Consider the following 17,853-nt stretch of genomic DNA (forward strand, 5'->3'; position numbering starts at 1 on the left):
TAAGAGGTCCAAGATTCCTTCTTCCCTATTAGAGAGTAGTTCCCAGTCTGTGGATGACTGGGGCTATTTTGCCAGAAAAGACTAGGGTGGCTACAATACAACTACAACCTGTCTTGTTATTGCTTCTTCTTCTCATCAGACGATAGGCAGCGCCTGGCATCTTCAAACATCATGGACTCCCGTGGCGGTTCAAGAAGCACAGACCAACTCCTTGGGCTAAGTAACTCCGAGCTCCTCTCTCAGTTCTAGTGCGCATGTTAACCAGGCCTTCCAGGCTAGCTAGTGAGTCCTCACGGGCTAATTCATCTTTGATGTATAACCCCTTTTTTCTTCAGAGTCACCTTCCCAGCCCTGTGGAGCTATTGTCCAGTTTTTCCAAAATGGGGAACGCATGTTTCTTGGGGCGGGGGCAGGATAACCTGTAGTGCCAAACCAGGCGGATGACACACACACACACATACACACTCACAACCTGATAAAAACTCACTGTCCATACCAATAGTTGTGCTCCAAAAAATCAAATAGTTTACTGGAATAATTCAGTCGAGGAAAATCACAATAATATTCAAAGCTTCAGTTCTGAGTTAGTTCCACAGAATAAAACAAGGGAAAATGATATCCAGATGAAGGAAAAAAATAGTTTTACAGTCCACGTCTCCTCAGTAAGGGAGAAAATTCTCTTCACTATTCCCTCTCCCATCATTCGACCTATTCAAGCCCCATAACACAGACTCTGGACCCAGCTTCTTGTACTCTCAGATCTCCAGAACGGCTCTAGGAAGATTCACTCTACTTCTCTTCAGCAATGAAGTCCTCCGAGCCCCATGATAAGTTCCAGCCAGACACACTTTGTCTCCTGGTCCTTGTTCACACTTCGATTCACCACTTAGTATTTCTCTATCAGGTCTCCTGGGAAACTTGGGGAGAATCCCCATCTAAACTCTTGGCTTTCCTATCTGTATTCCCGAGGAGGGGGTAACAGCTAAATCTTTCTGTTGCTTGATGACTCTGACTCTGGAGAAGCCCCAGTCCCAAGTGTAAACAGGGCTTTTATATCCTACTCTAAACCGTGTCCAAGGGGGCTGCAGCAGGCTGTCACTCACATACTTGCCTGTCACACCCTCTGCCCTCAGAATGAACCTCTCTCACTGGAACCTTCCCACAACTGTGACGACACAAACCATACAGGACTTCCCTTAGGAGGAAATCACTACTTTAATATGTCATCCTCTTTTAATTAAATCTGGCATACCTCTGTGGCACGAAGGGGCCACAGATATATGGGGCCAATCTCCAAAGGAAATGAGCACGCAGGGCTGGCTTGTTCCAATCTATTTCCACAGTAAGATGCCGGAACTCAGTAACAGGCGGGCCAATACAGTAAAGTCCGCGGGTTTGACAGCCGACGCTCAATTTTGCTGGCGTTGGTTCTCAAGCCCGCTGACAGCCACGGGCTCGGAAACCGGATGCCGGCAAAATTGAGCATCCGGTTTTCGACCCGACAGCTGCGGGCCGCCTTCAAATTTTTTTTTTTTTTTTACTTTTTTTACCCTTTGGGACCTCCGTCTTAATATCGCCGTGATATTAAGTCGGAGGGTGCACAGAAAAGCAGTTTTTACTGCTTTTCTGTGCACTTTCCCTGTGCTCGAAGAAATTAGCGCCTACCTTTGGGTAGGCGCTAATTTCTGAAAGCAAAATGTGCGGCTTGGTTGCACATTTTGTTTTCTGAATCACGCGGGAATACCTAATAGGGCCATCAACATGCATTTGCATGCATTTGCATGTTGAGGGCGCTTTTAGGTTCGGGGGATTGGATGCGCGGCCCCTTAGTGCACCCCGAACCAATACTTGCACAGATGAATAGAACCTCGGAGTTTCCCCCAGGTCCCATAAATTTTTTTTTCGGCAAGGGCATTTGGGACTCCATGGTGGATCCATTGGGTGTGGGATACAAATTATCTCTCCTGGAGGGTAGCCCCTTGAAAAATGTCCATTTTTTGAGGCAAGGCCTGTTTGCCCTGAACTGCATTCATGAGCCCTTTCAAAATTTCCACTATCCTAGCTGGGGCTTCCATCTTGTTCAGGCCTCCTGATTTGGTTGGTCCAAGTTATTAGATGTTGTAGGGCTTTCCTCCAGAGTCCAGAGGAGGCCAGGGCTCTTATTAAGCAGCAGTTCAGAAAACAAGCTCACCATGCACAGCACCTGGACGGTGTCCTCATCCAACCCCACAGCCATTCCCCAGGGGTTGAGCTCACAGGTGCAGGCTGTGGCTGGGACATGGCAGTCTGTGAAGTGCCTAAGGGCATAGGCAGGTTGAGGCTTTAGGTCTAAGCGTGGATCAGGAATCAGAGCCAGACAGCCAGCAATTTCTACAGGCAAGGCCTAAGGAGACTGTTTGGGCCAGCAAGGGTGTGTCAAGCAGGGCCTCCTTTAAAACAGCTTCTAATCAGGGGATTCAGCCAAGGATGATCCAGTCAAGACCACTCCCGCCAGGTACACTAGGTAATTACTACTAAGGTGTTTCAAGATCATTTGGCCCTGAGGGTCTGTGTCCCAAGCTCTGAGGGTCACTGGTTCAAGAACCACTATTCCTTACATTGTATCAGCAGAAGTCACCCATGAAATTTGAGACCTTCAGTTATTTTGACCAGGGATCTCATAGCAGAACCAAGACAGGCCACACAAACTAAGTTTTCTGGGCCACACAATGGACTGCTACCTAAGAAGCTTCTCAGTAACTTGAAAATCAGCAAGTTTTGACTTTCAAAGATAGAGAAATGTGAAGGCAATAAGACTATTCAGTCTCTCTAGTCTGCCCATTCACAATGACGGCTCAGCTCTACAATCCCTAACACTCTTGGTAGGGATAAGCAGTTGTTTTAGAATTTTCCGCAGAATGTGAAAAAAATCTGTCACATGCCAGACCGACGCCAACATGAAAGTTGATTAATCCATGACTATTTTCAGAATTTGGAAAGTCAGGGTGTGATCATCAGAAATTATGAGTTTTGCAAAAGAAACAGCTGTAGTCCATGATTTAATACTGAAGCATAACTAAGCACCTAGTACATGGAAGAATTATCGGGGGGGATGGAGGAATGGGAGGCTAGAAATTTAAAAAAAAAAAGACAAAACTAAAATTAGAAAAAACTGAAAGGAATATTTTATGTTGCTGTTGAACCAGACAGGATCCTTTTCTGGGCTTGTTAAACTGTACTGTATACTAGGTAATTTGCCAGAATGTTGTGTCTTTCAGACTTGGAATCTGAAGGTCATAAACGACTTAATGAAAAAATACCTTCATAGTTGTAGGAGGCACCCAACTGCACTCCATGACATTTTTCCTCCGTGAGCTCTGCCAAAGCTGAACTGCTTTATTTTAGCTTAAGAGAATTTCTAGGCATCCATCCTTTTTTTGTGGCCAGATTTATTCTGCTAAGCTTGATCGGTTTTTCCTGCTCAGTGGAAGAGCTAGCCCTCTTGAAACTGGACAGCAATAAAGTATGGATTCATGGTCCCAAAATGTACAATGGAAGTCATTTATCAATGAACTGTGCATCTTTTGAATTCCAGCTGTTGCTCAGACATCAGTACTGGATAAAATGATAGCAACGGCACCTGCCCATCTAGAGCAGGGTTCTCTAACTGGTCAGGCTGTTTTTCAGGCTCTCCAGAATGAAAATGAGTAAGGTTTCCATACCTTAGAATGCCCAGCACATGCAAATATATCTCATGCAGTTGTGTATTGAACAGGTTGTAAACCAGACCCTCCAGAGCACTCCAAAGGACTGAGTTGAGAATCCCTGCAGAGAGATCTTTTGCTCCTTTCATCTACTCATCCAGAAACTTTTTTTCCCCCCTCCTGGGCATGCATTGATCGTGCAAGTGATCCCCATAAGAGCACAGGAAGTGCTATGCTGAGTGAGACCAATGGTACATCGAGGCCCAGCATCCTGCGGCCAGTCCAGGTCATTCGGAACCACCTGGCAGATTCTAACAGAGCGATCCATGCCAGGGGGGCTCACCTTCAGAGGTAGAAAGTGGTGAATCCTGAGTCTGCCTGGCTGATAATTGCTAATGGATCTGTCTAAGAGAACTTGTCGAAAACATTTATAAACCTAGGCTTAACCATTAGTCTCTTTTTGTGTCATCTCCAAAGATGCAGACATAATATGAAGAGTTTAGGCTCTTAGTTGGGCCTGTTCTTTTCATTCACTCTTACGTTGTGTATATACGCCATACAAGAAGACAGGAGTTGGATTTGTAAGCAGGAGGGAGGACCCCACATGCCTCCTTATGCCTTTCTTTCTTTCTCAATGGATGACCACTTGTTTTTTTCAGTATGTCCAAGATGGAGGGGTGGAGGATCTGGTGAGGCCGTTGCTTGCAATACTTGACCGACCAGAGAAGCTCCTGCTTTTAAGAGACATAAGGTAAGAAAAGGAATCATCTGAATACTTCTCTGTGTGTGTTCATGTTTCAGTGTGGATGTCCCGTAGGGCTAGTTTCCACAGCCCCCTCCTCCTTTCTATTTGTAACCTTTTGTCGGGTATTTATTATTCGGGGCTGATCTGCCCCTCTTTCCCCTTCTTCCTGAGCTCTTTCTATGGGAGATGAGGAAATCCTCAGTGCCCCAGGTGATGGAGCGACCCTCCTAATCGGGCCGATGCAATAAGTGTGCGCAGAATACGGGCGCTCAGTGTCGAGCCCCCACTTTCCCAACGCACATCCAGCCACCTCTCCTGGGGGTCACGCTAAGGAGGCGGCGCTAGGGACAAATGTGCGTCCATAGCACCTCCTCTGCATTGGGTGTACAGGAGGAGGTGGCTGTCAAGCTCGTTGGGAAAACGGACGCTCAATCTATGAACATCTGTTTTCTCCCACTACCGGCATATACACGGAGAAGATGCTCGGCCTGGACTGTGTATCCTGTGTGTTTATTGTTCGTCCAGAATTCTTTTTTTTTTTTTTAAATAAATACTGCTTTATTTGGTTCCTCCTACTTAGCATCTCTACGATGCTATTAGGAGGAATCACAGAAAGCAGGATTTTTCTTTTTTTTTCCAATGCACCCTGGAGCGTGGCATAACTTTACGCCAGTCTTGGGCTGGCATAAAATTTGTCATCTTGCAAGAGTGCGATGGCTGGGCGGAAAATTTATTGGATCGCAGGGATTCGCTAATAGCCTCATTTCCATGTGATGAGTGGTGTTAGCTACGTGGTGATTTGGATGTCCGTCCAAAACGCACATGCAATCGCGCAGTGGCTTGCACATGGTATTGCATCGGCCTGAATGTGTATGTGTGTGTGTGTGTGTGTGTGTGTGTGTGTCTTTCTGGTGAGATTTTCTCTTCAAGGACAGACAGGCTGGACTCAGGCTGGGTGTTCATATCATATTTACTGATCATTTCCAAAATGTAGTCACTGTCCCACAGACATTCAACAAATGAAACTGTACAGTTGGGCTATTTACTCGGGGTCTCTGCAGGGTTGCTGGTGACCATCTCTCCAGCTTCTGGGAAGGAGCTTGCCACTGCCTATTCATCTGTGCAATAGCCCAGTAGAGGGAGAGTCGTAGGGGGGAGCTCCACGCCACGAAAAGCTCCTGCCTGAGTCCAGAGTTCAGTCTGAAGCCCACAGCCTGCCTCCTTTCCCTTTGGGGTGGAAATGCGATTGGGAGTTTCCCAGGGCTTGATGTCACAACCTTGATGGACCTCTCAGGGAGAGAGGCCAAATGTTCAATTCAGCTCACAGATCAGTTTGTGCAGAGAGCTGGTAAACACCTCTACATGAACAAAAAGAAGAAAATTCAAAAGTCTCTAATCCAAAATATCTCATGCTGGGTAGTGCTGTCACTGGTCACGGGTTGTTCAAAGGTCTCCAGCCCCTGCTCTCAGGATTAGAGGGGTTGCTCCCTTCCCAAGGCACAGGATGTTCCCCAGAATAAGATAAAACTAATGCAAAAGCTGACCAAAAACAAACTATAAAACTTCTCTCTCTCTAAAAAAGGGAGGTAGATCCTGTCAGACAGGGAGAGTACTGAGAAGGGATCTTCCTCTGAACACAAAAAACCCCCACCAAGCTGGGTTAGTAGGCCCAACTCAGCAGGGGGAAATGGAAAAACAGCTCCTCACTCTTCAAATCCTAACTCAAAACTGAAACTCCACGCTACCTCTAACTCCACCTTATGCCCCTGGGATATCCAATCACAGTCAGCTCAGTGGAGAGACTGAAAGAGAACGGATGTCCCCTGCTGTTACTAGGCCAGATTGGACCTGGAGCCATCTGCTGACAAACCAAAGGGTTGGTCACATATTTATCTTCTTGGTCTTGAGTCTTTCACCTCTTCCTATGAGTGTTACTACCATTCCTTTGTGAATAACACTCAACTCTATATCTTCTTTCCTTCCCCACCTTCCTCTGTCTTTCTTGCTCTTTTCTGTCACCTCAAGAGTGAGTTTGCATTTCCTCATGGAGAACGCCTCCATAACTGAAGCCCTCTTTCATCTCACCTTCTTCGCCCATCTCCAGAGTTTCTTTTTATTGATTCTTCACCACTTCCCTTTTCTGATTCGCCCAGAACCTTGGTTTCATCTTTGATGCCTCCTTTTCTGCTCACGTTTCCAGCCTCTGCTGTTCTCTCAGTTATCAATTTTATATTATTTGCAAAATCTGAGGCTCCTTTTTTGTGCTGGTCACACACTTTTCATATTCTTTTTAATTCTCACTTGCATGAATGCAGCAGACTGCTCGTCGCTTTGACTCTTCTCTTTGTCTCTTTCACACTCTGTAAAACTTTCTGAGCTCCATTTTCACAACCATTCACTCAGATAACTCAGAAGTTATCTGTCTAAATTCTAGCCGGATAAGTTAGGGGTGTTCTGTGGACATAACTGGGAGCAGCCGAGTTAGCTGGAAAGTTAACCTGTAGATCTGTCCTAAAGATAGTCAGATAAACTTATTTGTCTAACTTCAGCATAGCTGGATATATTCAGCGGTGTGGCCTCACCTTGAATATATGGACAAAGTTAGCCAGAATCGTTTATCCAGATAATGTGCCGAGCCACACAACAGCTGAATATGGACCTGTCTGTTTCTGTTTTGGTTACTTTTACTGCCCAGCACAAGCTTACTGTTAAATGCAAATGTCAATTCAAAGTTTGTATCTTTACTTTTAAATGCATTCATGGGAGGGATGTGCAGGCAAAATAGTTTCAGTTTGTTTGTTTTTAGCCCCATTTTTTTGGCTGAAATTTGTTCAGGGCTTTGGGTGATTTTTTTTTTGTTTGTTTGTTTTATCTGAATTTTCCATTTTGGCATACAACAAACCCTATTTAGAAATAGTGCACACTGTTTGCCGAAACGAGAAATCCAGAAATGTTCTGGTTTTCCAGGGGCATTTTTTTGATGTGATTGTGGCCAGTTCTGCAGCAGAGCAAGAAATTCCTTCCTGACCCCAAATATGCCGATTTAGCTCAAACTCGGGGGATCAGCGCTCTTCCCCAGCGTGTAGCCGTATCCTCCTATCAGCCGAGATCTTTCTCCTCTGAAATCTTGCCCAGTTTTCTTTTTGAGTTGACATTGTAGCCATAACTACTTCAGCTAGCGAAACGTCCCCATAACTTTACCAGTCTTGTGGCAAAGACCTCTCCCTTGTTGTTTTCCCAGGTGTGTGGGTGTGGGTGCTGCCACGTTCACCCCACTGGTAACCCCCAGTGATGAAACTCTGACCCCCTAATGTACCCTTAGAGTCTGCGCTTTGGGTTTCTATCTGTTCTGTCTCCGTCACTACTCCCAGACAGTATCTTCAAACGGGTGGGCGTTTTGGTCTCCAGGATACCACCTGCACTAGTTTTTATTACTCTTGCCTCCGTCTGGCATTAGAGATAAGACTGAGCTGGTCTGGACCTGTCTGTAGTAAAACAGAACCCACAAAACAATTTTGTTGTCGTTTATTATTAGAACTTCATTGGCTTTCACTTGAACTGGTTATGTACACAATACTTAACTGTAACGTAGCCCTCTCCCCTCCTCCCTTCTTTCCAAGTCCAAACGTGAGCGACTGTATTGTCCCTAGTGCTCTGCGAGGGACTGTGAAACAGCTATAAGATGACTGCATTCATGAGGCTCTATACGGTCTGAAATGTTTTTTTTTGAAAGCATCAAACCTAAGAGCAGTTTTACAAAAAAAAAAAATACATATCCTGTCAACACTGTTATTTCCTGCGGTAGACATAGATTGATGGGGGCCTTACGGCTTTGGAAGATGGAACAGAAATGCCTAACTAAATTAAATTCTGGTAAAACTGTACAGTCAGTGCCTCTCCAGTCCAGTTACTGATGTTTGGGACTAAGATTAGATGTGAAGTGTCTAAGCTGCTGTGTGCATGGAGTAAGCCTTTTAAGTTGTTGTTTTTTTTATCATTTTCCCTCTCGCTCCTGAATATTACAGCTTCCTTCCTGTTCCAAAGCAGGCGGGGCCTTTCAGATAATGGGATTTTTTATTGTAAGATCTCAGTCTGCTTGGCACCTTTTATCAGTAAAATGCCACCAAAAAAAAAAAAAAGACTTGGCAAGAGGATGAGCCCAACTGTAAGCTTTCTGACTTTATGGGATGACCAAGCAACTTTCTCGGGCTGGAGGCGGAAACCACGCTGACCCCAGCCTTTTCTTAAGAGATTCCAAGTTTATTTACACTTCTCAACATACAGTGAATAGAGGACTGCAGCAAACATCACAGGAGCTGCCTTGTCCTGGAGGCATGGGGGCCTCCTGATTCCCAGCCGGGCTCTGCCTTTTCACCTCCCCAGCTGGATCCCGCCTACAGAGCTCTGTCCCTCTGTGGGATTTAAGATGGACCAGGCACCTAAGCCTGGTCCCGCACAGGTTAAGGAGGGTTAAGCAAGGCCACACCTTCACAGGCTAAAAGCTTAAAGGATCATAACAGTACAACAGCTGTAGAGAAAAAGGAAGATGCAGGATCTCTTCTCCAAGCTGAAAAGCCCTAGCCTCTTCAGCCTTTCCTCATAGGGGAGCTGTTCCATCCCCTTTATCATTTTGGTTGCCCTTCTCTGTACCTTCTCCATTGCAACTATATCTTTTTTGAGATACGGCGACCAGAATTGTACACAGTATTCAAGGTGTGGTCTCACCATGGAGCGATTATAGAGGCATTATGACATTTTCTGTTTTATTAACCATTCCCTTCCTAATAATTCCTAACATTCTATTTGCTTTTTTGACTGCCGCAACACACTGAGCCGACGATTTCAATGTATTATCTACTATGAAGCCTAGATCTCTTTCTTGGGTGGTAGCTCCTAATATGGAACCTAACATCGTGTAACTACAGCAAGGCTGTACCACCACTGAGGCAACTTGCAGGCAGGAAGACAGGAGCTGACTTCCTCCCTCTGTAACACTCCAATGCAAACTTCCCAGACTCCTTTTCTCATACCTCTAACTAAAACACAATATAGTAACATAGTAATGACAGCAGAAAAAGACCAAAATGGTCCATCTAGTCTGCCCAGCAAGATTCCGAAGGTAGTAACTGCCACTCCATGCAGATAACCCCCACCATTGAGGCCACTCTTATTGGGAAAGCCATAGCAAATAGTTTGGCAAGTGTACATGCGTACGTTTGCTTATGCATGTACATGCGCCCCTAGCGCCTCTTTTTTGACAGGAGCGGCGGCTGTCACCACGTTTGACAGCCGATGCTCAATTTTGCCGGCGTCTGTTCTCAAACCCGCTGACAGCCACAAATTTGGAAACCAGACGCTGGCAAAATTGAGCGTCCAGTTTTTAACCCGCAAGCTGCGGGCCGATTTAAAATTTTTTTAAATTATTTTTTACTTTGGGACCTCCGACTCAATATCGCCATGATATTAAGTCGGAGGGTGTACAGAAAAGCAGTTTTTACTGCTTTTTTTGTATACTTTCCGGTGCCGGCAGAAATTAACACCTGCCTTTGGGTAGGCGCTAATTTCTGAAAGTAAAATATGCGGCTTGGCTGCACATTTTACTTAGTGAATCGCGCGGGAATAACTAATAGGGCCATCAACATGCATTTGCATGTTGCGGGCGCTATTAGTTTCGGGGGGGGGGGGGGTTGGACGCGTGTTTTGGACGCGCTATTACATCTTACTGAATAAGGGGTAAAGCTAGTGCGTCGAAAACGCGCATCCAAACACAGGTTAAAAGTGCGCTCCACCGGAGCACACTGTACTGTATCGGCCTGACAGTCGGATAATGCTGAATATTGATATTATCCAGCTAATTTATTTGGATAAGTTTGGCCCTCTCTGGAATGCCCCCAGAATTGCCCCTAAATTACCTGGATGATCACTTAGCTGGATAGATTAGGGGCGTTCAGACCAGCAGGAAACTTAAAACACCTTTCCCTTTCAATATGGACCTCCAAGTTTTCTGCAAACTGAACATTTAAGGCTTCAGGAATATTTCTGTGGTACCAGAAATGAGAGAGATCTGGCCTTGTGACTTGGTCCTAGTGCTCTGCTGCAGGAGACTCGGGGCCAGCAGGGTCCTACCTCGTCCTAGAGCTGATGTGCTTGTATCTCATGCTGGCGAAGCACGCTGGCACAAGAGCAGCCCTGACGGGGGTCTGGTCTTTGGAGAGAATTCCTCTCTACCCTCAGCTAAGGAAGGCAGAACTAAGGGGGATAAGGGGCTTCAAGTGGGAAATAAAAATAAAAGAATCTGTGGGAAAATGAATTGATCCTCCACAGCTGGATATTGCCAGCCATGTGACCAGCAACCCTCCCATCCCTTGCCGCTCAGTTTTCAGTCACAGGGTTGAAAGCAGTGGGAGCTCTACTGATTGTTGCCTCGCTGCTGCCGTGACAGAAAATAAGCTGGCAGCGGGTAGTGGGTGTGCACCATGGCCCCTCTCTAAGAGTGGATTATTCTGAGAGGCATTAATGATGGCGCCAGTTGCTTGAATTGTTTTCTGTGACCCAAGCATGCACATAAAGCTTAATGTTCGTTCAGGACTTCTAGGTAAAGAGTTAAACTTATAACCCTGGCATATAAACCCAACACAGCACGCACCCTCCTTTCTTCAGGCAGATGATGGTCACGGGATTTGTCCTTCTTTGATCTTTTAATTTGGATAATTTTGTAACCTAAAGATGAGAAGGTCAGGAAATAATGTTTTCAGAAGTCATCAAAGGGGAGCATGAAAAATAATCAAGGAAACAGCACTGTGTAAAACATAGCAACGCGCGAGCATTTGACTGCACCGAGACTCGGCAAAATATATCCCTGTGGGAAAAAAAAAGTTTCGCCGATGCCAGTGGATGGAGCAGAGCACCTCGCCAGGGGATCTTCCCATCTCCACCCTTCACTCCAGGCACCACCCGCGGGATCCAGGAGCCGTAACTAGCAGTGCAGATCAGAAGGGGGCACACCGACACAGACAATGCCATCCCCCACTGCTATGCTGTGCCCAGGGGCGTCGTTAGCACACAGGACCCGTGCCCCAAATCCAAAGATCAGTGCCCGAAGTCTCAGCCGTGGGCCCTGCTACTTTTTTTTTTTTTTTCAGACTCCGACTTATCCTGCCTGCACTGTCCATTATTGCTGTGCTGCTTTAGGAGTCAAAGCCGCTTGTGCTCCGCTGGGTCCCTGCTCTGAGCTGACGGACAAGAAGAGGCTGCTGTGCATGGGACCCACACATTTGAAGGAGGCTACTGCTGTCAGGCAGGTCTGCTCTGAGAGGAAGGTTTCTGCTGTCTGTGGGGCCTGTGCTGGAAAGGGGAATGCTGCCGCCAGCCGAGCCTGCCTGGGAGGGAAAGCTGCTGCTGTCAGGTGGGGGGACCAAGAGTAAAAGTTCACTTTGGGGGAGTGCAGGTTCGGCACTGTTGCCTCTACAGCACCCCCAGCCCGTCCAAGGGGCAGAGGCCAGCAGCTGAAGCTTGAGAAGGCAGGTGATGGGGGTGGGGCGTGCCAACAGTCAGGACTTCAGGCTTTTTTCCCTTAGTGTCTACCATGCATTGCTCATATCAGGCGTCTGCATACAGGAAGAGCTGTAAAAATGCAAAGTATTCCAGTGACGTGACAATGAAAAAAGTTCCACTCCTCCCTTCCCATTTATCAAAAGCACGATGGTCTCTGGCTATAATTCCTGAATGTTCGGAATGCCTTCAAAAGAAAGCTAAATGAATATTTTTAGTAAAAAGAGCTTCTGTATGCTTAAATCACAGCTGAAGTCCCGAATAATAGGTTTCTCCTTCTTCCTTTCCTGGTCTTACAAACAAATCCAAGTCTTAACAAGATTAGGGATGCAGTAATAATTACTTCCCCAATTCATGGTTTGCTTAGGCTTTAGGATAAAGGAATCCGGCAGGTAAAGAGAAACGTTGCCAGCACCACTGAGGCCCTGCAGAATCTCTAACCCAGACAGCATAGGATTGCTAGTCTAGAAGGCACGGTGCACGCCCTAGATGTCTACCTAGCTAGTACAGACTTTTATTTCCTGTGCCTTCTATGGTTTCTTTGGTTTCATGACCGGTGCCTATGGGTGACTCTTTACAGCTTAGCTGCTCTCTTGCTCTTTGGCCTGATAACATCAGAGAAAGAATGCACCATGGAGCTGCCTGCAAGGGATCTGCATCACCTATTGCAGTAACTGGGAAAATGAATCTCTCTATCTGTGAATGAATAAATCATGTCGTTGCAACTAAAGCAGGCAGTGGAGGATGAAGAGCTTAAGAATGCTCATTTTTCATGTAAGAGGGAATGCAACCCTCCCCCCAAAGCTTGGGCATCTTAGTACAGAAAGAAAACCTCCTCCGCAGGGCACACAGAAGGCAGCCTCTGCCATATACATTTGCCTGGGCGGTTTGCTATCTCGGTTTCTTACCCTGGGTGGCATCTGCCTTGCAAAGACCACCTGAAAGCATGCACAACCGTCCACCTCAAGCTTAGATCATACTGCATTCTTTTTATTAATCAGTGTAAGGCGTGCACCCCTACCACAGTTTAGGGACCTAAATTTCATTAGTGCCACATTGATCTTCGGTGTGTGCTTCAGTACCGTGCAGTCAGAAATCCTAGGAGCTGCTCCTGCATATCCCCTGCGTGGGTCTCACCTGCCTGGCAGGGCTTTATAAAGATGAAGTGGCCTAATCAGCCTGGCAGGATTAACCATGTTTTCATTCTCTCTGGGAAAGCTATGCTGGAGTAGGAAAGGTTTGAATTGGAAAGTAAGGAGTAGAACTTTACCTTTCAGAAGGCAGGGGGACCCCAAATGTTACAGACACCCTAGAAAACTTCCCCTTTCCGACTTTCATGTGATGGCCAGAGTTGTAATCAAGTAAGCCAGAGAGCCACCGATTCCTGCCCACTGGAGATCGTCCTCGCATGTCTTCTGCTCAAACACAGTGAGCTCTATATTCAAAAGGGTTTGTCGGGCCAAGTTTAGGGATAAGCTGGACAAACCTGGGGTTTTAAATATCACCCCATCCTTCTTCCCTCTCCCCCCCCCCCCCCTCATCTAGCAGACTACATAGGTTTTAGTTGGGAAAGTCATTATCCAGCTATAAAACTTCTCCAAGGACGGGGCTTAAACTTAGCCAGGTAATTCTGCTCCTGGTGGAGAGCAGGTCTAAAGTTAAGCGGGTACATTTACTCAGAAAACTTTAAATCTAACTGGCTGTACAAACGTAAACCTAGCTCGGGAACATAAAACAGCAAGAGGATCGTGCCCATTTCCAGTGAAAACCAGTCTCAAGGGGGGGGGGGGGGTCATGCAGATGGTGAAGTGGACCCAGCTAGCAATAGTGGGGGTAGGTTACACTTCTTGGGCTGGTCAGGGAATCCTTCACCACCCTCCCCTCCATGAACCCTGTCTCTCATTTGACCTTCAAGTGCTGGCCACTTGGAGTCCCACAGATTTCACACCACCCCCAAGCTTAAATTAAACAACTTTATTTTTCTGGAATGTCCAGCCAGCAACTTTGCACATTTTTATACTGCGGATATTCAGAGCATACTGAATTATTCCGAGTTCCTGGGTACTCAGCCAAGTTAAGCAGTCAATAAACCAGGGCAATAATTTGCATCCCGAAATCGGGAACACCTCTTCCCTTTCAGCAGTCTGCTCTCCCCTCCTCTCCCCTCCATCCCACACTCCATCAGAATGGAGAACTTACATTCTCTTCTCCCATAGCCTTGAGAAACATCCCAAATTGCAACAATGCTCTCATCTTCACAAGGGAACGCATCCGGTTTCTCTTCCCCTGTACAGAAACTCCTATGTGGGACATGGGTCTCAGCTCCCTAACGCCTGTGGGCCCTTCATCCATACCCCAACTTCTTCTCTCCCACTTTCTATTCATGGCTCCCTGGGCACCAGACACCGCTCCTCCTCGTGGTCCTGGTTCCCCTGTCCAGCAGGCTGGAGGCTTCCTCTGGATCCTTCACATGCCAGTCCCACTGAGGAGAAGAGTCCCTGCAGGGCCCACTCCAGGCTCCCTGCGCCATGGAGGCCCCTCTCTCCTTTCCAACTCCAACCAAAAGAAAGCCCTTCCCGCCAGATTGGCCGAGGTTTTCTACCCTCCTAGGCCACTCCCCCTCTAATCAGAACCCTTAAAACTCCCAAATTCACACCAAGACCCTTAACATTCAGGTTAAAACGTCTCAATGGAACACAACAGAAATAATTGCCCAGCCAAGGAAACCCCAGGGTCTTCCCCCCCACCCAAAGCTCTCTGTACACCAAATTGTGGCTGGCGACGCAACTAGTGATCCCCCCCATAAATATATTAAGAATACAGCTAAGTTTAAAAAATAATAATTTTAAATGGTAAGCCAGCAGCAGCCCAGTTCCGAACCACCTTAACTCGGGGCCATAGCAGGTTGATTACCCTTTCCCCTGCTTATAAACACGGCACCCCATCCACCCCTGAACCCCCCAAAGCCTTTATTACCCCCAGGGGAGGAGGAGATCTCTTACCTCCTCTCCGTGATGTACAATTGTTATAATGATGGAAGTGGTAACCCATGCCTTAAAAATGTCAGGCCTGATGCTCTCCTCCTGCCAGAAGGTAGTTAAATTTAGGTTATTACTTTTATTATACTGCCTTTAATTAAAAAATCAAAGCAGTTTACTGTAAAAAAATAAAATAAAATAAAAAATTCAACAATGAAAAATGCAAAAAATATAAACATCAAACATAATGCAATATAAAACCAAACAAATCAAAAAGCATAAGAATTCAGTAACAATTATAATTCCAGGTTCAAAATTGTAAAATCAGCTCTTGTTCAAAGCCTGCCTAAACAAAGTTTGAATTTCTTTTCTGAACTTACTATAATTCCATAATGAGGCAAAGCAAAGACATCTCCCTCCCAGTTGCCCAAAGTGACAAATATTGTGCAAACCCGCCCACACCCAAGACATCCCACCTGAAGAGAAAGCAAAGCCTAGCTAGGAAGACTCAAGCTTCGATTCTCCTTACTAAGCATCCTGCATTACCCTGACAGCACCACTGTTAACATATGCTATCAGCATTGCTGTCAAAGAGCCAAGCCAGCACTCACAGTTCTGACCCCTTCACTGTGTTTGGAAAATAATGAGACAGCTATAGAAATTCACTGAGGTTTATTATATAAGCTGCAACCTTTTTTTTTTTTTTTTGCTATATTGAGTTTCTCTAAACTAATTAAAAGACACAAAGTCAATCTCACCCAAAATCTTGGACTGCCAAGGACTCCAGTGGCAGGTTCTGGCACTGTCCCTCTCTTTTTGATGTCCTCTGCTCTCAGCACTGTCTGTTGTAATCTGATCTGCAGAATTCTGGTATCCATATTTTAAAGTTTCAAGTTGGGACTCTTTCGCCTGAGCATATGGACGGTGTTAGGCACTGAGGATTGGCTAGTCTTTTACTGTCAAGTCATGATTGGTTAGTCATGGTATTGGGCCCTGATTGGTCAGAATCTTGCAGATGGGCCATGTTTGGCTAGAGTCTCGTTGTTGTTGCCCTGATTGGCCAGCTAACCTATGGGGGCGCTGCATGCTGATTAGTTTAAAAAAAAATGGTCATCCATCAGCTATCCCTTTGTTCAACTTTAGGATTTTCCAGGTGTCTTATGTAATCATTTTGGGACCCTCTTCTGACCTCTAGCATCCTGCAGTCCAAGATTTATAACTACAGTATCTTACTCCCTCACAATTAAAAGTTTCTGCAAAACTTGCAAATATAAAAGCAAAAAAAATGCAAGGGTAGTTTATGCAGGAAATATCTGTTGAAAGGAAGAGGAGAACTTAAAGGACAAAGATGAAATTAATTGTATGTATATATTCATATAGATATATATACACATCCTTATAATATATTTCTGCATGAGATAACTAATATAAATAAGAAAGAAATGCATGCTTATCTTATAAGATTAATATACTTTATAATATATATTAAATAAGCAGAAAATATAGGACGATATTAATACAAAATGCATTCTGTACTGACATCTAATTTTCAAGAGCAAAGCTAGATGCTGGGAGGACATAGGCTTACAGCCTTTCTGGCATCTGGTGTTGCTCTGACAGCAACACTGATAGTGTACCTTAACAGCTCGGCTATCAGAGCACAATGCTGGATAGGTGGTGGGGAGGTCCGCAGCTTAAGTCCTGCCAACTAGGCTTTGCCTCCTCCTAAGGTGGGATGTCTTGAGAGTAGGAGTGTTGCACAAGGTTTGTCACTTCCAGCGGGCGGGATGGGTCCTGTCACTTTTGTATACTTTTTCCTTAGAACAAAAGGATGTCTTACAATAAACAGGAAGATTGAACTTGGATAAATAATTGGGGTTAACAACATAAAGCTACATCTTTAGTCTTGATCATTTGTTGGCATTCAAATGGAAGCTGAAGTTAGGAGAAAGTTAGGAGAAAGCTTGCCGCCTACCCTTACCCCTGCCTCTACCGCAGGGGTAAGGGTAGGCGGTAAGTTAGCAGGTTAAACGCGCGACAAAACGACAGGGAAAGATAGCGATAGTCAGGGCGCGGGTTACGGGATGCTAGGGAATAGCTAATTCGCTCATTTGCATGCAATATACATGCCGCGTGCGGAAGGGGTTGCCCGGGGATTTTAGGACGCGGTAGGAGTAGGTTAAAGGGAATTCGGGATCACAGGAAGGGCTAACGCGGGTTAGGAGCGGGGTAAACGCGGCCGCACTTTACTGGATAGACCTGTATGTTACTTATGTCTGTGGGGAGACTAGACTAGCTTGGTGGTCTGTATCTATTTTTATGATTCTGTCTCCTTTCCTTCGTCTTTCTACTTTTCTCCTCATTTCTTCATCTTTTCCTAGATATTCCTTGTGCTCTGAGCATTGCCGAGGTTAGAGCTCTAACTTTTCTGAGAAGAAATCCCAGCGCAATGCTGGTGAGCAGAAGGAGGGCGTGAACCCAGTCAGGAGACAAGATGGACAGTTCATTGTTACACTGTAAAGCGCTTGTTGCTGAGTTTTGTTTAATGTGAACCGATGAGATGTTCCCAACGTTCATCGGTATATAAAAACTTCTAAATAAAAAAATAAAAAAATAATGGAAAATAGTCAGAAAAAGAGCAACACAAACATGGATTATGTCCATCTATTCAGGCCTACAGGAAAGGGTGAATGAAGGTTCATGAACTCCCTGCCTGAGCTTAAAAAAACAAAAAAAACCCCATCTGCTTTAGGTGGAGTTTTACACTGTGTTGGGATTTTCTTTTCCATATAGTTAGTTACTCTTGAGTACTTGACAGCACAATTGGGAAAAAGACTGTTCAGCTAAAGTCATCTATCAAAAAAAACGAAGGCAGGAACCATTTCACCAAAGTCAT

At 45.5% G+C, this 17,853-nt stretch overlaps 1 protein-coding gene across 1 annotated transcript in view; it reads left to right on the forward strand.

Moving 5' to 3' along the window:
• The window catches only part of PDZD7 (PDZ domain containing 7), a 149,229-nt gene that overhangs the window by 74,802 nt on the left and 56,574 nt on the right, over positions 1 to 17,853 (forward strand). The window contains exon 12 of the mRNA XM_029610248.1: positions 4,343 to 4,434. Coding sequence (XP_029466108.1) covers positions 4,343 to 4,434 — 92 coding nt within the window. The remainder of the gene's footprint in view (positions 1 to 4,342; positions 4,435 to 17,853) is intronic.

Source organism: Rhinatrema bivittatum, chromosome 7 (assembly GCF_901001135.1).
Source record: "Rhinatrema bivittatum chromosome 7, aRhiBiv1.1, whole genome shotgun sequence".
Lineage (NCBI taxonomy): Eukaryota > Metazoa > Chordata > Amphibia > Gymnophiona > Rhinatrematidae > Rhinatrema > Rhinatrema bivittatum.